Source organism: Kogia breviceps, chromosome 17, assembly GCF_026419965.1.
Source record: "Kogia breviceps isolate mKogBre1 chromosome 17, mKogBre1 haplotype 1, whole genome shotgun sequence".
In the NCBI taxonomy this organism is placed as follows: domain Eukaryota; kingdom Metazoa; phylum Chordata; class Mammalia; order Artiodactyla; family Physeteridae; genus Kogia; species Kogia breviceps.
The window spans coordinates 69,695,533-69,715,535 of record NC_081326.1 but is presented as its reverse complement, the minus strand read 5'-3'; the positions used below and the strand labels follow the sequence as shown (position 1 = coordinate 69,715,535).

The window sequence follows — 20,003 nt, the reverse complement described above, 5'->3', positions numbered from 1 at the left end:
GTAATGATCGCAGGTGGGAAACATCTTCCACTTCTTAATCTGATAATAGCACTGACTTACAGAAATCAGAAGTTTCAGAATCAGACACTGCCAAGATCAAAGGCCAGCTATGTCACTTTCTAGCCGAGTGACTTTGGCTAAATTTCTTCCGTGAGCCTTAGCCTTTTTATACGTAAAAGTTGGGCTCATGTTTACCTAGAAGGGGAGTTGGGAGGGTTGGATGAAGCAACACGGGGAGAACGTCGTCGGGCCTAGCTCTTGACAGAGCATAGGCTGTCCGAGGCGGTGCCCTTTGGATTATGATCTGCACCCAGCGGTTCTCAAGGGTGGGCAGTTTTGCCCCCATCTAGGAGACACCTGGCATTGTGTGGAGACGCTTTGGTTGTCACACCTTGGCGCACGGGTGGCACTACTGGCGTCCAATAGGTAAGGAGCCGGGACGCTGCTAAATAAACAGCCCGCCACGCGAGGGCCAGCGCTCCAAAACGAAGAACCGTCCGTCTCCAAATTTCGGTAGTAACAAGGTCGAGATGTCCTGCAGCGTCCCCACAACATCGCAGGGTTTTTCTCTTTCGAAGCGGGGGACCCTTTAGAACTTACAGTGAGTCTGGCTGAAAGCTCCAGCGGAGACGGTCGTTCTGCCCACGGGGCAAGGGACGCAGGCCAGGCTGCCTGCCTGTTCTTGGTAGAATCCAGCAGGACAGGGAATACACTGCTCACCCTGAAAGTAGCTTCCTTCAGGACACTTAACTGGCAAAGATAAACAGAGCAATGAGGTTAAAGAACAAGACGCTGGCTTCATAGTTACAAGCTCAGAACACACAGGGTCTGCGAAGTTGCAAAATCAGACAAGAGCTCATTCATTTAACAGATGGCCCACTGAGAACCCGCTGTGCCTGAGGCTCTGAGAGTAGGGATGAGCCGTGAAGAGGGTGGACAAAGCTCCTGCTCCCCAGGAGATGACGGGCTGGGGGGGCGAGAGGGTGTCCAACAAGAATGTCAAAGTTGAGTGAGATGAGCAGGAGCGGAGGGCTCGATAGTGAGGAAGGCCCCTCTGGGAGGCGACACGTGTGGCCTGATGGGTGAGGAGTACCCTAGCAAAGACGCAGAAGAGAACTCTGTGCAGAGAGAACAGCAAGCGCGAAAATCCTGAGGCAGGAACGAGTTCGGATTATTCAAGGAATGGAAAGATAAAAGCCAAAGAAAGCCAGCTGCTGAGCTAGAGCTTACTAGACAAAGAGAAGGGTGTCACGGGGTGAAGTTGAGAACATCTTGAAAGATGAGCGTCCATCCACAGGTTGCCGTGGGAGTACGGGAGAGCGCAGTGGTGGCCGCAAACTTTGGGGTCAGACAGATCGGGTAAAGTCCCCCTCCCCACTCTACCTAAATGCCTCTGGACTTCCCCGAGGCTCCATTTTCCCCTCTGTAAAATAAGGATTAATATTATCCCGTTGGACTGTAGCGATGAGGTCCAGAGATGACGTACATATCATAATGCCAGACTCATAGGTGCTCAACTCGTGCTAAGTCGTTCTAGACTTGAGGGAGTCGTTCCTGGAAGCCAACCTCAGCACCTACCCCGTGCAAACAGGGGGCCCTCCCTCTGTGGGGTGATTTCAACAATTCAGCACCACCCCACTCGAATGTGGCCTCTCCCTCTTGGTCAGTCAGTGACGGCACGGCTCCGACCTGGGGCTACCGGGAGGTGAGTGAGACGCCCAGGGCGCAGGACTGACAGAGGCCCTCACAGTCGCCTGGTTGCGTCCGATTTACTCCGAAACACCCAAGTGTGACCCTGAGAGCGAGGACCTACTCGCATCTTGCACCCTGGATGCCTCATTCCCCTCCTTCGTCTCCTCCCCGTGCTCCCCCGTCAATCAGCACTCGGTGCTTTCTGTCCCTCTGATTCTAACCTCCCAACCTTTCCTAATTTTCTTCCTCCAATATGATATGAGCTGAGAGACTAGAAACCCAAACTGGACAGATGCATGTCGCATAAGGGTTCTAAGTTGGCGTCCGAGAGCTCTGCTCTGAGGCGGGTGCATGCGCTTGGCCACACAGATTCTGACAGCTCAGCGAAGGGGAAGGTGGAAGCAGGTTCTATTTTGTCTTTATTCTTGATCCACCGTTGTGTTCTGGAGATTTTGCCAAATAACTTCTAGAAGAAGTGAGCTGTTACCCAGTAAGGGTGGGAGCCAAAAGCGTGCCCGCTCTTGGGAGCGCTGTCTTTGTGCCCGGCACCCCTCTGTGTACCGCATGTACGTCAGCACAGCACAGCCAGCAGCTAGCGTTCTACCCGCACTTCACAGATGAGAAAGCTGAGCCTCGGGACATTCACGCAGGACGCCCCCAGCATGCTTTGCTGGAAAGGGCAGGGAGGAAGTAAAATTATAGAACGTGCCAAGCACAGTGCCAGGTATTACAATGTCACCACGTTATGGCAAAGCTATCAGCGCCATTCTAGCCTGGAGAAAACTGATGTTCAAGGGCAGGTCAACCGGGCAGCAAGACGATAGGGGTGGGACTCAAGCCCCATTCTCGCCAAACCAAAGCCTTTCCTCCACACACCAATTCAACCACCTTCCTTTGACGAAGAAGTGAGAACAAACGTGTAGGATGTGCTAGAACGGAGCCAGCGTGGCTCTGAGAGCTACTCTCTCGAGCGTGCATATGTGTGTGGTGTTTCTGAGTAAGTCAGAAACTCCAGGCACACACTGGAAACTGAACGGTGTGTTTTCCGGCCTGCCCTGTGCCACGCACATCCTCGCTCAGAGAGCGGGGTTTCGTTACTTCTATGAGTCACGTTGTTGATCACCTCTAGTATTTTTGCCTCAGACCGTGGCTATTGTTTCAAGTAGTCTCCAAGTTCATTGCTAAAGGAGAATAAAACCTTTTAAGCCAGCCTGAGTTGCTGCCTCTCAACCCAGGGTGCAGGTGAAGGGGCAGAAAAAAGAGAGCTGAGAATTTTTGCTGCCATACGCTTCAGGCCTCTCGACCACGCGCAAGGAACCTGGGTTCTGTTTATTTCCATGTCTGACGTCAAGAGTCTTTTCCACCCAAAGGAGCCTCTGTAAACATCACGGTGAGGCCCCGTTGCCTCCTCCCCCAACAGGTGGGTCCTCCCAGAGACCCTGAGTCCACCGCAACGACTGGATGTCTATCCCTCAGTTAAATCCCTTCATGGAAGTCACTGGAAAATCACTGGGGTCTCAGTTCCCTCTTCCGTAAAAGGAGGCGACTTGGCCAATTTGAGTTTGCAAGTTTCACAAAGCTTTGGGGTTCTGCCATCCCTCTAGCCAACCCATTCCCGAAGTCCCCAAACAACAGCAGCCGTGTTTCTGCTGAAGAAAAATATCTGAGGAAGCGTAACTGTCCTTCACTCCTTAGCCTGCTTTGCTCAACCCCACCCCTGGCCCTGTCACTCTCCAACTTAAAATTCGCCCCTGGTGACCCCACCAAACCAAGCCCCTTGCTGTCTCCCCAGGCCTCTCCCACTCTGGTCCACTCCTATCTCTCAGGCCCCATTCTCCAGTCACGCAAGCCGTGTGCACTGTCCCCATAAAGCCACAGCACTTCGTAACTCCCTGCTTTTGCACTAATCTCCATTTCTGGAATGTCCTTCGTCACTTTAGCAAACTCAACACAGGGCCACACACGTACACACACACACACACACACCCCACTTCTTGTCTGCTCTTGTCCAAGCGACAATTTTAACTAGCCCTTAAGACTTCACGCCAGCCTTTACTAGCCCAGCAAGCCATCCCTGACTGCCCTGACTGGGGTGAAAAAGGCTTTTCAAGTGATATTTTAGCTGTCTTTTCACTTAACCTCTCTTCAGCTAGACTGTGAGCTCCTTGAAAGTGGAGCTCTGACTTTTGCTTCCCTGAGTATGTCGCATGGTATTTGACACATAATTATATTTTGAAAGCTTGGATGGGATGGATGGATGGATGGAAAGATGGACTGGAGGATGGATGGAAGCAAGGACGGATGCATGCATGGACAGATGCATGAAGAGAAAGAAGGAAGGAAGGAAAGGAGGGAGGGAGGAAGGAAACAAGACGTTGCTTCAGGTAACATATCTGTAGAGAACTAGCTCTATTATAAGAATTTGCAGTGAACAAGTGACAGTGAATGTTGTTCAGAATGGACATGGAAAATCCAGACAGTTTCTCTGGGATTCTCCTTGATGGACCAACCTGGTATGAAGCTTGCCAGCAGGTAATTCTGAGGGGAAGCCATCTGGCTGGCAGTGAGGCAGGAGGGTGAACGTAACTGACCGCGTGGGAGGTGCAGACAAAGCCTCCAACCCCTGCAGTAGGCACTGCCTAGATTAAGGCTGCCACGCCTGCCTGAGTCACGGGAGGTGGACATTCCCACCGGTCTCCCTGAGTCACTGTGCCCCCAGGGGACCATCCAGATTGGCCCCCCAAGACGACACACGGAAACCCTGCCTTATCCCCAAAGGACAATGCTCTGCTTGTAGCCTCACAGCTGCATTCCAGATGTGCTTCAGAAGGAAAAAGAGCCAGTAAGAATAGATACAAGAATCCGAGGGCGTGATTTCACCAAGAGCCCTTGTTGAGAAGGAAGACTTGTGAATCAGCGGACAGAATAAAGAATTTGGAAACAGCAGGGCTGAGTTTAAATCTCACCCGGCCAATCAGCAACAAAACAATTTGCTGAAGTTTCACTTTGTGTGAAGCGGTGTGTTTTGTATCAATTACATTCAGCTATGCAAATCACAATCCCCATGAAATAGGTATTACTGTCCCTGTTTTCCAGATTACGCCTAGTCAAGATGGGCAGTGTCCCAGGAACCCACGCTGACAAGGTGCTGGGGGCCAAGACGTGAACCCAGGGCCACCCGACTTCCACGAGCAGTTTCTTAACACTCTTAACTGTAGGCCCCCGGCTGCTTCATCCACCCCATGGCATTAAAAACACCTGACATCCTGGACCAGAGCAATGCAGAAATTCAATAGAGAATGGATGTTAGCATTGATACTGGAGAAAATCCAGGGCTTTTGGTACAGCTTTTGTGAATTCCATTCTGGACCTTTCTAACCATTTGGAGTAAGGGGTGGGGCTGAATGGTGTGATCAGCAATGCTCTGTAACTTGGTAAAAAGCTGCCGCAGTTGAAGAACGGAAGGTAGGTTTGTGTAGAGCTACGATGGTAGACTACAGCCCTCAGGCCAAATTCAGCTCACCTTCCGTTTAGCAAGCAAAGTTTTATTAGAACACAGCCACGTTCTTCTCCCCACCGTGGACGAGCTGAGTCCACGAGACAGAAACAGAATGGTCTGCAAAGGCTAAAAGACTTGCTTTGGCCCTTTACGGAAAAAGGCGGCCACTCCTGATCTGCAGCAAGTGCAGCCCTGGCCAAACCTTTCATTCACAGGCCCACCCTGTGACTCCCACTCTCTCTGAAGCCCGGTCACCCCGAGGCCGGGTTCTGATCCCCTGGGTCCCCACTGCTTGACACCCGTCAGGCAAGTCTGTCTGTGCTCCTGGTTCGGCTTCCCCTCCCACTTCCCAGTTGAGCCGCACTATCTGTCCTGGTAGACGGGAAATGGTCATCTAGTCATCAACCGAGTTCCCTAGAGGGAACCTAGGACCAGATTCCCAGTCCACCCCCTTTATTTTACACACAGGAAATGGGGACCTGGTGCTTGACGAGTCCCTCTCTCCATCTCCTGCTGTCCCGCCTCTTGGCTCCATGCTCCAGAGGGGGCACCCGAGGTGGGTGAGCCTCTGCAAGTGGGGCTCCCAGACCCCCTTATCAACACCGCCTGGGGTGATTATAAAAGCAGCCTCCTCCCAATACACGTGTGCTTGTGAGCGCACGCGCGTGCGCGCGCGCACACACACACACACACACACACACACACACACACACAAAATGAGCTTTTGGCAGTGGAGCCCAGGGCTCTTCAGAGCAAGTCTGAGACCACAGTGGCAGGTGTTGCAATCACCTCCGCTGCTGTGACCCTGTTTCTCCCACCCTGGCAGGTGGCACCATCCACGCCAGCTTCTACTTCTTATCTTCTTGGTTTGGGCAGCTCTGTTGAGGTGGAAGGACCGTGAGCTCTGGTCCCAGAGGACCTGGGCTAACTCATCCACAGAGAACTGAGTCCCTGCTTTGAGTGAGCCCTGCTCTGGGCACTACAGACACATGACCTCATTTCATCTGAGCCTCAGACTCTTCACCTGTCAAATGGGGAGATGACCTGCCACCGGGGGGCGATAGTGAGAGTTAAGTATTTGTGAAGGTGCTTTGTAAACTGCAAAATCCTCTGTAAACATTAGCAAGAAGAGGTTGTGTCTCTGGTTTCTGTGTTAAGAGTTAGTTGCATCTGAAACCCAGTGTGGAGCTTAGAATTGGGCATGGATTTCATAAGAGGAAAGGCCTTATAGCTTTTGTGTTGCCACCAACATGAATAGTGAAAAAATAAATAACTGAGAAAGATATTCTCTCTCTTCAGCTCAATAAAAATGCCTCTGTCTCATGCCATGTGGGAGGATGACATCTCACCATGAGGCCCTGGAAGTTTCAGTAGTGGATGTAACAATGGCCCCCAAAGCGGTCCATGTCCTAATCCCTGGAAACTGTAAATATGTTAGGTCACATGGCAAAGGGAAACTAAGGTTGCCGATGGAATTAAGGTTGCTAGTCAACTGGCCTTAAAATAGGGAGAGTGTCCTGGATTACCCAGCTGTGTGCAATTGTAAGGTCCTTAGAAGTGACAGAGAGCATCCCGGGGAGCTGTGACTATGGAAGAATGGCCCGAGAGCTACAACACTGCCGGTTTTGAAGATGAAGAAAGGAAGCCACAAGCCAAGAAATGTGGGCAACATCTAGAAGCGGGAAAAATCAGGAAAACTGATTCCCTCCCAGGGCCTCTGGTAGGAACGCAGCCCTCCTGACACCTTGATGTGAGCCCAGTGAGACGCTGTGTGAGAATTCAAGCCTACAGAACTATAGCATAATAAGTGGGTGTTGTTTTATTTTTTTTTATTTTTTTTTTTTTTGTGGTACGCGGGCCTCTCCCGTTGCGGAGCACAGGCTCCGGACGCACAGGCTCAGCGGCCACGGCTCACGGGCCCAGCCGCTCCGCGGCACGTGGGATCCTCCCGGACTGGGGCACGAACCCGCGTCCCCTGCATCGGCAGGCGGACTCTCAACCGCTGCGCCACCGGAGAAGCCCGTGGGTGTTGTTTTAAACCACTACATTTGTGGCGATTTGTTATGGCAGCAAATCACACAGCTTCTATTCAGGGAACCGGCAACTGCAGTCTAGTGAGAATGGCTTCCAAGGCTGCTTATGTGTCAGGCCAAGAACAGCCCAGTAACCCTCCACCAGGAATCACCCCCCTGAGGCATCACGTCCTTGGACGATTGCTGGCATTTGGGGGTGGTGGTGAGTACCGTGTTGCCATAACCAGACTAGGAAAAGTCATGGGGCACACGGCGTAGCCATCGGCCTTCTCCACCAAGACAGTGCAGCACAGGCCACAGCGTCCAAGCTCATCAAGGACTAAGAGGAAGGATAACCTCAAACGTGGGGGCTCTTCCTCTGTCACGTTGCCTCTAGTTTCAGCTGCTACCTGGTGGGTGATAACTATATGCCTGTGAGTATATTTGGACAATTGAAAAGCTTTCATTGAAGAAATAAATGAATGAGTCTCCACTCTGCATGTCAGAATAACCTCTATCAGAGCTCTGTGGCCTTTCCCACAACCTCACATGGCTCAGTAACAGCGGTCCAGGGAGAGAAGGGGAACCTACCACACCCCAGTGGGTCCTGACTGGCGTTGCTGGTGGCCGAGACTTGGTGGAATCCTTCCAAGCACCCAAACTGTGTCCTGGGAGATGTGCCAAAGCGGTCCCCTTGGAGGAAGCGGATGGATGTGTCTGCTGGGAACGTCTTGGAATCCAGATGAAGCTGGAATTTTCCACTTTGGATCAGATCTGCAAAGCGCCCAACGAGATCCTTGCCCACCAAGGCTTCCTCTGCAAGACACGAGATGAGGCAGGAGTGTCATTGTTCCTGCAAGGGTCAGGGAGGATCCAGGGACAGAGCCACCCACAATGTCCAGAGCAAAAGGAGACATAGGCCTTTCCCAGTGCCTCATTTTACAGAGGGAGAAACTGAGATCCAGAGAAGGGTGTTGATTGACCCAAAGATACACAGAATCAGAATCACAACTAGGATTCCAGACCAGACCCCCAGCCCCTGTCATTTCTGCGGCAGCGATGTGACCCCACTGGCATAGGACGTCATGACTTTGGTCACTCATCTAAGGTGCACTATCCAGATACGCGACTGTCCCAACCTTTGCCAAGCCACCATCCCTGAGCCTCAGTTTCTCCATCTGAAAAATGGGGCTAGGAATGCCCCTCTTGCAGTTGGTGAGGATTACAGGAGAGAATGTGATGGGGCCGGTCAAAGGTAAGGCAAAGCCTCCATCTCAGGTTCAGCTAAACACTGAGAAGGCCTCCAGCTGTCAAGCTCCAAGTGTTTCCTAGGAAGAAAGCAGATGGGTGAGCACTACATGCGGAGCTGCGGCGGGTCCCAGCGCGCAACGAACATTCACCACAACGGCTACTGCAAAGGCAGCCCCAGGCCAAGGACGCCGGGAACAAATATCTCATCCATTTGCAGCTTCAAACACACCCAAATTATGCAGGCTGTTTCCAGAGGAAAACAAAAAGTGACCCTTAATTCATGACGCTGCTGGGGGGAGATGGTAATTAGGGTCACAGGCACTGCAGAATGTCCGAGATACAGTCTGCCTCCTGGGTTACACGGTGGCGTTTTCTACAAGCTCCCCCTCATGGAACAGAGGTCAAGCTCCAGCCAGCCCTGACCCTCGGCGTTTGGCCACCAGATAGTGGAAGAGGAAGTGGAGAAGCTCCCACCCTCTGGTCAGAAGCCCATGGGTTATGCCCCACCCTGGTTCAGATCGTAAGAGCCACTCTGCTTCTCCTTAGATCTTTCTACTCTCGATTCATCCACATCATTACCACTCCATTCTAAATAGTGTTAATCATGGGTTTAAACAGTGTCAGTGGTCTGAGACGTTCGTTCTCTGATTGCAAGTAGGCGGGACATAAATTATAAACCAACGGAGACGCCCTCACCCGGCCCCACCCTCCCCTACTTCACACCTGTCTTCCTTCTCTGTGCCCAGAAAACCAAGAGGAGAATTAGAAAATGTTCTCAAAAGCGCAGTGGGGTGATATTACTTAGCTCTAGTCGGCTATGGAGCAGAACTCTATTGCTCTTTATAAACTTCTCAGGAACAAGCTCCTCTCATGGGCCCAGGCACAGCGTTCCCTCCCTGAGCCCCACAGGAAGGCGCGGGGGCCACAGTGGCTCCATCTGACGGTGGGAACGCTGAGACCCAGCGAGTCTGTGCACCTTCAAGGCAGCAGTGCGGGAAAACATACCAACGTCACGCAGATCCGGGAGAGAGGCGGGTGGGACATCCTCCAGCCGCAATTTCCACGTGACATTGGCTCCTAACCGCTCCGCGCTCAGACACTCCACCCGCACCGTGAAGTCGTCGCAGACGGGGATGGAGACAGGGGTCCCAGCCGTCTTCACCTGCACGGAGACACGGGCTCAAGAACACCGAGCAGGGAGCCAGCGTTGCCGAGCCCGCGCCAGGCACCTAAACTGGCTTATGTTACTGTCGGAGGAGGTTATGGAAAGGTTGTGACCTCCCTTTGACCCGGGAACTGGCCCCAGGCAATCGGAGCTCCTGAGCCCCACCCTGTCCTCAGAAGGTCTGCTCTACACCCACCACCTGTCCCCAGTGGGAGCCGTTTGGGAGGAAGCAGCCTTGAGAGAGCTGGAAAATGAGGTTCCAGGTTCAGAGAGGTTGAATCACCTGCTCCGGTCACACAGCCTGCAGACAGAGGTGTAAGCAGAGTAAAAGCCAACGTAAATGGGAAAAGAATTTGAAAAAGAATAGATACACGTATATGTAAAAATAAAATAAACTACAAAGAAAACAAATATACTTAGAAAAAAATAAAGATTTAAAGATTCTCAAATAAAATTAAAAGGGCACACACACACACACACACACACACAAACACACACACACACACACACACAAAAGAAAGCCTAAACACTCCGAATTCACAGGGCTGTACTTCACAGCAGAAACAAGCTCTGCTGACTCGGCCAATGTCCTCACAACACCTACATCCAGCAGGACATGACCCTCCCTCCCAGGAAGCACCAGCTCCTCCATTGTGACCATGCGGCCTGGCTTCTCCTCCCAACCTGAGCACGGCCCTCAGTGCCCCCTGACCGTCTGCAGGGCAGGGTGGGTGGATGGACGGTGGTGGTGCCTGGTTAGCTGGGGGACAGTGCCGGGCAGGGGCTGGGGTTCAATACAGGCCTCACTGGGCCCCTCTTCCCATCGTGCTCTTTCAAAAGCAACATCCCAAGAGCTTCTCTATCAGGCCCCAGGGTGTGTTAGTTTATCAGAAGCTTGGGCATCTAGAGGTGAATGAGAAGGTTCTGTGTAAAAGGAAGGGTCTGTGAAGGAAAGTGACATCTGTCCAACCCACGATCCAGAGTCGATCTGGGCCTTGGCTGCAGCCTGCTGCACGAGAGACCTCGACTACCTCATTCGGGGTCCAGACGGTGCCCTCTCAACACAGGCCCTGGGCTGCAGGTCACTCAACACGAATGGCAGGTCAAGCCACAGACTGGTACCAGGCACCTACTGGGTGCCGTGCACCCCACGATGCCCAGGGTGCAGGTGCACCAGGGGACGTGGGGTTCGTGCCGCTGTCACTGGAGGAGAACTGCTGTGTGCCAGGCACCTGGCACTCCCAGGAGGCAATGCACACGCTTTTTGAACATCCTCCATTTTTCAGGCCCTGCATGAAGCGCTTGAAACATGTTAGCTAGTTTAGTCTCCAAAACAGGCCTGTGGAGTCAGAACTATCATTACCGCACGCTACAGATTGAATTAGCTTCATAGAGGCTGCGGAGCTGCTGAGGACGAGCATATTACTGATGAGATCTGTCCTGGCCACTGGAACTAGTGTCTGGCTCTGTTTATCTCGGACAATCCTCAGTGCCTAAAACCATGCTTGGCCTGTAATAGGCACCCAAACACTTGCTAAATGGAAGAATGAAGGAGGGAGAAAATGAGTGAAAGAATGAACAAATTTGGTGTAGTGAGAGTCTAGACTTACTCCGTGATGTGAAATCTCGGGCAACTTACTTACTCTCCATGGGCTTTAGTTAATTCACTTACCAATGAAGGGCTAATGATACCCACTGAGCAGGGTGCTGTAATCATTAGAGACAAGGAAAGTAGAGCTTCCAGCCCGGCACCAGGAGTACAACCAGTGCTCACTAACCAATAAATATTGCTGATACTGCTGTCAAGTGCCTTTCTTTAGATAAAAGGGGGCAAGATTTGTTTCTCTTTGTTTTAAAATCAATACTCTTTGTATTTGGTTTTGTGAAAATGTGTGTTCTCCGAAATTCTTCACGTGAGGTGCTAGAAATGAGCTGCTCTGTTGAGATAGCAGCCTTTGAGCAGGACAGGACTTATTTAACTGAGTGACTTTTGAAGACTCCCTCTGTGAGCGCTTGGGACTTCAAATCACCAAAGTCCTTGCCTACTACACAGCTAAAAACTCTTTGCTAACCATGTCTTTCCAGTTGGCATGTAACATTTTCCTTCCAAGGAGGATCCATGATGCCTCCTCAGAGACGGAAGGACCGCCCCGGCACAGCAGCTCAGAGAGCGGGCCGCAGCACTGCAGCCTCCCTGCCCCGTTCCCAGGCTCTATCTTCGTGGGTGGGGACAGTACCACGTGGTGCCCATAGCTCTGTCCTCACGTCAGCCGGCCTGGCTCTACCACTTCCCAGCTGTGTGACTCTGGCCAATTATTTTTACTCTCTAGTGATAAAATGGCAATAATCATAGGGCTCCAGCGAGGATCGCATTAACGAATCCACACTCAGGGATGCACAGGGCCTGGCACAGTCTAAGCACTCGGCACACATTTGCTTTGCTACCTTTATGCAGAAAGAATGGCCAATGATGAGATGGATACTAGCTCCGCTTCTGCCTCTATGTCATTAGCCTTGTCTGAGTTAGTTTCTCACCCTGGGCCTCAGTTTGCCCATTGGTAAAAGGACCGTGGGTTGAACTGTAAGTTCATTTGAAATCTGAGGTTCTCTGCCCGGCGACTCTCAGCTCAGTCCAAGCCCCCCTTGTGGGGAAGGCCAGGCACGTACCTGGATCTGACAGAAGCCGCGGGCTGTGAGCTCGTCTAATAGGAAGATCTGGAGAGCCGGCAGCAAGCCTGCGTAGTCGGCGCGGCACACCTTGCCCGGCGGCAGCTGGAGCTGGAGCTGCCCTTGGGTCCAGAGAGTCTGCCACAGCTGGGGCCCTGCAGGCAAGCACCAGAGGTCAGCAGACAGGGGCGGAAGAGCTGTGGGATTCTTTTCTTCGCCTGGTTTGGTTTTTCCTCTGCAAAAATAACCCTTCTTCATTTAGCTTGGAGCCCATGAGCGCTGCCATCTTGCTTGTCACCCTCGGAGTCTAACTATTTCCTAGCATGCCGGCTCGTCTCAAATGACTTCGCACCCTCACAGCAAACTCAGTCCTGCCTCAGCCTCTACACCAGGCTGCCTTACATTTATATGGGACCTGGATATTCTTGTTGGAAAATCTTCCATACCACCTTGCACTCAAACAGGGCCACTGCACCTGGTTTGGCCAGTTAATTGTGTCACCACAGCCTATGTGAAAGGCTCTCTCTAAGGTTGTTCAGTGCACAACCTGCACAGTCATACACAGCAGCCCTGCACTCCACTTTAGGAGCTCAGGACCTGTGCCTCTCTTCTCCCAAGTCCCTTGCTCAGTCGTGACCAGTCTGGTCTTAATTTCGGCTCAGGCCACTCTGTCATCATCCAGGGAAATAGGCCACTTATTTGTCCAAATCATATTTTGAAATTTTTCTGGATAGTATCCTCTATTTCAGAATGCTTTACGACAACTACTGTCCTTCGACGCTCTACCAGCCCCCCAGAGCCTTGTGACAGTCAGTCCCAGGATCTGGGTCTCTTCTGAATGCCCCACCTGCTGCCCTGGGTGGACCCAGCGCCGGTGCCCGAGTCGGCCCCCGCCTGGCCTGGCTGTGAGTAACCACGGCCAGCCCTTGCCAAGGCGGATGCAGTCAGAGCCTGATGTGGCCTCACAGCCACGTGCATGGGAAAGTGGGTTTTGCTCTGAGAACAGGAGGAAGGAGCTCTGCCCGTATTTACATGCGGCCCGGGCCCACAGTGATCAGAAAGGCTGCCATACCCCGGGGCTCCAGATGGACCTGGGGGCAGGGCTGGCATGGCCGAGTCACTGTCCCTCTCAGAGGCCGGACCAGCAGCTCTAAGCTTGCCAACACCCTAGTAACCAGCACGGCCCCTGGAGCACGTGCATCTCGAATGCAGTCCTGTATCCAAGAGCCCAGAATGATGGCAGGTGTCTCAAGGGGCAGGTTGCTCCAGAGAAGCCACAAATAGAGCTTCCCTCCCCCAGGGGTCTGGGAAGCACATCGGCTCCTTCTAGGAGACAATGCTCCATTGGGCCTTCTCTCCTTTTCTGATGCCACCTGGCTTACGGTGGACACGCTACACTCGGGTGGGGAAAATGAAGCCCTCGGCCCCGAGCCCTGAGAGGGAGTGGGGCGCTGGGCAGCCCTTCCTGGGGCCACTCACGCTGGCAGGCACGGGGCTGAGGGGGCTGCGACTCCCAGCGTCTCCTCTGCAGGCTGCACAGCAGCGGCCCCGGCGGGAAGGCACTCCGGTAGCCCGGGCGGCACAGCAGCTGGCACCGCTGCACGGCAGCCCCTCCTGGGCCCGAGGCTGGCGCACACAGGAGGGCCCCGCTGGCCACAGCCGACACGTTGAAGGGCAGGGGGCACTGCGGGCCTAGGAGAAGGAAAGGGACAGTGTGGGCGCCTGCCCATCAGCCGAGGCAGTGGCTCACACCTCCTCGACTTCTCTTCACCCCCACCGCACTGCCTCCATTTAGACATCCGTCATCTTCTTCCGGAACGCCAGCTCCCCGCGTTCCGGCCTCATCCCCTGCCCTTCCGCTCCTGTGTCCAATCCAGCCCCCGCCGCCGGCAAAGAAATGGAGCTGGCCTTGGCTCACAAGAGCCCCCGAGCGCCTGCTCACCCGACTCCCTCCCTCTGCTCTGGTCTCCTCCAGCCCCAGATGCCAACACTGAGGCACGCTGAGGGTAAATATCTTGCCTGTGATCCGAGAGCTAGGACACGGCAAAACCGGACCCCAGAATCGATGTTCTCCGTGAGTGTGCCAGGCATATGTGCATATGTGTGTGAAAAGCGAGGTGCCGGTGAAGGAATGTGCACATGTGAGCGCCCAGGTGCACAGAGTAAACCTCAGTAAATGCAGGTCCCCCTCCAGGCCCCCAGGATGGCTCTGTGCCCTGTGGCTCTTCTGGTTCCCCTCCATGGCCTTTGTTGGGAGTGGGCCAGTGAGCGCTTTGACTTGGCTGGGAAGGCATCTCCTCCTGGGGTCTCCGCGTCGTCTGAGACACAGACGTTCCTCTCGCCAGTGTCTCACCCTGCCCAGTCGACCTGCCTTCCCACGGCCTTCTCCCCCAGTTTCACTGAAATGCAGACTCCCTGGCTATGGTGTGACTCATCCAGCCTCCGTAGTCGGGGAGGAGGGAAAAAGGAAGAAGTCTGGAAACTGAAGCGAACTGAACACCCACAGCAGGCCAGCATGGAGAGGGAACTCTACCTCCTCAATCTCACGCAGTCCTTCCGAAGGATAACTGCATCACTGCCATTTTAGAGGTGAGGAGAACGAAGGCTCAAAAGAGCTGAGTGGCTTGCCTGGGGCATGTGCTGGTGATTGGACTAGAAACCAGATCCTGCTTCCAGCCCCTCATACAGGAGCTTCTGCACACGGCACGTTTACTGCATGCCAGGGCCGCCCAAGCATCTCCCAAGAACTGATTTCATCTTCACAGCATCTCCGTGAGGCAAGACTGTTGTCACCCTCATCCCACAGGTGAGGACCCCAAAGCAGTGGGACCTTAAATTTCTGCTCTAAGTCCTGTTGCAGCAAGTGGGGAGCCAGGCCTGGCCCTGGAGGCTGCCCTCTGAGCCACCAGGCGAAGCTGTTTACAGAGACTATTTGAATTAATCTTAACGATGATTCTAAGAAATAGCTACGATTCCCCATGCCCGTTTCACAGATTGGGAACCTGTGCTCCAGAGAGGTTAAGGGACTAGCCCAAGGTCACCAGCAAGGGAGGTGGCAGAGCTGACACTCAGGTCCGTCTGTCTGGCCCCTACATCTGAGCTTTCTCCACCACGCTCTGCAGTAGGTCAGCAGAAAGGGGCCTCATTAGTGCTGGCTGCTCCATTTGCCAGCGGTGTGGCTTTCAACATATTAACGAGCTTCTGTGAGTCCCAGTTTTGCCATCTGTATAATGGGGAGTGGGACTGCTCTATTTACCTGCATCGCTGGGAGGCAAAAATGGGATAAGTAATGTGAAAAGCACATTTTAACAGGTAAATCTCGGCACAGGTAAGTTATTATCATGGAATCCTGCAAGGCCAAGCTGCATGGAGTCTTCCCAGACCCCAGAAGAGCTGTGCTTCTGGACCTGTTCCTGCGAGAGACACATCAGGCAGTCTCCTGGGTCCCGGACAGTGCAGACCACTCTTAGATGCCCTGCAAGTTCAATGTGCGTGGCGTCCGACCCTAAGGCTGCCACATCACTTCTCTCGGAAGCATCTGGCAGGGAGCTCTACTCATGGGAGTCCAATCACCCACCGAGCACCTACTATGTTCCCTGCATGATGGAAGCTGCTGAGACCCTTGAAGCAGGCCCCATACAGAGAGGGGGAGTTGGGGGCTTGGGAGAAAAGGTGTGTGGTTAGAGCCGTGGGCACACACCACAGGTTAGGGGCAGGTGAGGGAATGGACAGAAGGGGACAGAGCCCCACAAAGAGAGCAGGTGACTCTTCCTTCCCACCCCTCCTTTGAAGAGACCCCGTCTCTTTACAATATAAATATAAATTTACAAATATAAAAATTCTCTTTACGCATAGGAATCACTAGACCTAATTAAATGACCTAATTAAATGTTGCCTATAGACTGCAAAAGTTAAAAATAAGGCAACGAAACAATAAGGACAGCAAAAGAAAGACAATTGCAATAAAATTAGTACTTAGTGCAGTATTCCTCAGCCCTGCCAGACCCAAGGCCACGATTTGTAATAAATATTTCTCAATGTCTTCATTTACTGTTCTGCAACGAAAGTCACAGACACTGTAGCCTACTTGTGCCCATAAATTTTAGCATGACTGCAATGTCCTGTGAATTGAGTATATAGGAGGAATGAAAGGTAAGTAATTGATAATTAAATAATATATTTTAATAAGTAATAATGTATTTCAATAGTATAATATATATTCATAAAAATATGTTTCAATATCTGATATCCAAATGATTTTTTTTTTTTTTTTTTTTTTTTTTTTTTTTGCGGTACGCGGGCCTCTCACTGTCGTGGCCTCTCCCGTTGCGCGGAGCACAGGCTCCGGACGCGCAGGCTCAGCGGCCATGGCTCACGGGCCCAGCCGCTCCGCGGCACGTGGGATCTTCCCGGACTGGGGCACGAACCCGTGTCCCCTGCGTCGGCAGGCGGACTCTCAACCACTGTGCCACCAGGGAAGCCCCCAAATGATTTTTAAACTAGAAATAAAAATGAACAGATCAACACCTCCATGGATTTCTGAAGCTCCCTGGCTGGGATGGACCCACCCACAGTGAGGAGGGTACACTGTCTGTACCCTCCTCCCCACTGGGGAGACCAAGAGCCGGCACCCCTCAGCAGGCCAGCGCCTCAGCTTTGTGAGGCGCCGGCTCAGGAGATCCCCGCACGGGCTCTCCTTGGTTTGAGCCCCAGGGCTGGGCACTGGTAGAAAGCAGACGCAGTTTCAGCATCACGGGAATCAACTGTAACCACATCCCTCTCGCGATTCCCTTGTCTCCCTTCCTGCCCCCACTGTCCTGGCACCTTTGGAGTCCCCCAACCCCAGCCGGGACAAAGGAAGATATGAGCAAGACCCCACCAGCCCAGGGAGCCCCTCTGTGGCATCACCACTTACTCTCACAGGCCGGCTGGCTCCCAGCCACGCGGGTCCCGGGCACCTCCTCTCCGCTGCTCAGGACACACCAGCAGCTGCCCTGGGCTGGGTCGCATTGCACTGGGGAGAAGCCTCCATCCTCCGCCGTGCAGGCTGGCGCATAGCCAGGGCTGGCTCTCCTGGAGGGAACTCCACTCTGGAGCACTTCACAGAGGCTCGGGCCTTGACGCAAAGACAAGCCACATGGGCTCTTTGCCCCTGAAGCTGCCATAGCCCCTGTCACCACCCACCACCGACTGCCACCTGCCTGCAGGTCCCCAGGGTCTGGGGCTGCCTCCCCACTGGGGTGAACTAGGGCAGAGCAAAGCCTGGGCCTCTCTCAGCTCTGTACTCCCCTATCTGCTCCATACACACACACGCATGCACACGCACACGCGCACACACACGCACTCGCACACACACACACACGCACTCGCACACACACACACACACACACACACACACACACTGCCTGCCCTCAAGGAGCTTACAGTCTTAAAGGATATCTAACAAGTAAGTGAGCAACCAGAGTTCAGCTGATAAGGGCGACAACAAGAGATGTGCAGGGCAGTTTAGGAGTCCGTAGAAGGTAGTGAACTCAGCCGTGGAAGGGAGAGGCCCGCAAAGGCTTCCTGGAGGGACCTAAGGGTGGGCTGAGTAAGACTTAGCCAGCTGGTAGGGGGAGAGGTGGGAGGTTTGCAGAGGCTGAACCAGAACACATTAAGGCCCTGGGGGAAGAGAGTGTCTGCCTGCTGGAAAAGTCTGACTACAGTTTACTAAACCTGGATCTTGATGCTGAGACGGAGAAACAAGAGAAGCAAAAGAAGATACAGGAGCCAGACACACAGGGCCCCATGAGCCACAGCAAAGAGTCTGGCCCTAAGGACCACGGGGAGTGTCGATGGGTTCCAGGCAGAGGAGGGACATAAACACATCTGCACGTTAGGGACACTGTCTTGACCTCACCGTGGAAGCCAGATGGCGGAGCCAGGCTGGAGCCTGTGGTGGCATCGGTGCTGCACAGCTGGTCCCCCACGAAAGCACCTGTGCCCACTTTAATGGGGACCAGTGCTGGTTTGCATCTCTACTTACGAAGCACAGCCCCAATCCCTGCTGTGTGTATTTCTCCCAAGAACCCACTGAGGTGGAGGAATATCGCCCCTATTTCATAGGTGAGAAAACTGAGGCACAGTGAGGTTAGAGGCTTGCACAGCTCTGGAAGTGGCTGAGCTGGGACGTGAAGCCCCAGCTCTTGAGCCCCACTCCCGGCGCTCATGGGCGGGGAAGGGGGTAGCGAGGGAGGAGCCGTACTCACACTGGGCACCGCTGTCTGTGCCAGGCAGGGTGCCCTCCCCTGAGGCCGGGTCCACGCACCAGGTGCTGCCCTCCGACACCTGCAGCCTGGCAAACTCTCCTGTCTGAGACAAAGCCGAGGTCGCGTCACCAAGGGAAGGTGACTTTGTAGCTGACGGGCTGGTAGCCAGATGTCAAGAATGCTCCTTCAGAACTACTGGGGATGGCTTCTCCAAATGGAGAGGGCGGGGAGGTGCTGTCCTCTTCCAGACCCTTTACATACATTATTTGAGTTGGTGATTATCACAACCCCATGAGACAAGAACCACAGTTAACCCATTTTGGGGCGGGGGAAACTGAGGCTCACTCAGAGAGGGAAAGTGACAGAACAACATCCCATAGGTTGGGAAGTGGCAGACCCAGGCTGGGCCTAAACCTGTCCAGCCCCAAAGCCCAGCCACTCTCTTGAAATAATGCCCCCCATTCCAGAAATGAGTTTCAACAAGCATCCCTCAGAGAAAGGGAGTCTGTAACACCTGTAACAGGGAATAAAGAAAAGGTAAAAGGCAGCCACCCAAACCCTGGCCAGGGCCCCTGTCTCCTCGGCCTGTCCCAGGGCCAGCTGGGGGATGCTGGGAAAGTTCCTTCGATTCACTGGGGAGAGTTTCCTCATCTAAAAAGAAGGAGGTGGGACTAGACGGACCCCTGAGCATGTTCCTTCTCAGAACCCTTGATGGAAGAAAACATCATCTCTCCTGAGTGTGTGTAACAGCAGGTGTCGGGGAGAGGGCAGCTCCTCCAAGCTTCCTGGCCATCACTGGAGGTTTCCTTGAGCTTTCCTTGGGCACTTGTTCGTTCTACACTCTGCTATGCCATGTTCACAGACAAGAAATGTCCATCATAACAGCACATTTACAGAGAACACAACCAGGAGGGCCCCCCTCCCCGGGGGTGTCATTCAGTCAGAGAGGCCCAGAGAGATCAGGTGATGCACCCCTGGGCGCTCGGCTTTTTAGCTACACAGGTAAGAGTCAAAGCCAAGCAAAGGTTTGAGAAAATATGGGATAAAGACTTAAAATTGAGAACACTTTAGCCATCAACATGGCTTTTCTTCGGGAGTTGAGTCCAAGGCATAATAGCCACCCAGTTTGGGCAGTGGATGTCTTGGGTCCTGTTTCCTGGCACCTGGGTCCTCCAGGAGACAGGCTGGGAAACCACATGATCAGAGGTTCTCGGGACCTCTGCTCTCGGGACCTGCCCTTTTCCCTCCGTCAGAGCGGTGGTTTCGGCCTCTCCTTCTCCACGGGTGAACTCGCCACCCGGATGATGGAGCAGACCCTCATTCCAGCAGTAGGCGGCTGTCAGCCAAAATAAAATATTAAATTTCTCTATAAAACTTCATCGTAATCGGGGTCCATGTTACAGCACCAAACAATAATAATAATGAGGAATAATAATAAGGAAACTTGTGCTCAGTAATTTGCAGTTCCA

The 20,003-nt window shown here is 53.2% G+C and overlaps 1 protein-coding gene across 1 annotated transcript in view; it reads right to left on the bottom strand.

The window, feature by feature from the left end:
- Positions 1-20,003, bottom strand: part of TG (thyroglobulin) — a 236,113-nt gene that overhangs the window by 187,670 nt on the left and 28,440 nt on the right. The window contains exons 15-21 of the mRNA XM_059043034.2: positions 18,535-18,637; positions 17,202-17,402; positions 13,766-13,978; positions 12,287-12,441; positions 9,460-9,616; positions 7,795-8,019; positions 601-750 (exon numbers count right to left, since the gene is read on the bottom strand). Of these exons, the coding sequence (XP_058899017.1) occupies positions 601-750; positions 7,795-8,019; positions 9,460-9,616; positions 12,287-12,441; positions 13,766-13,978; positions 17,202-17,402; positions 18,535-18,637 (1,204 nt within the window). The remainder of the gene's footprint in view (positions 1-600; positions 751-7,794; positions 8,020-9,459; positions 9,617-12,286; positions 12,442-13,765; positions 13,979-17,201; positions 17,403-18,534; positions 18,638-20,003) is intronic.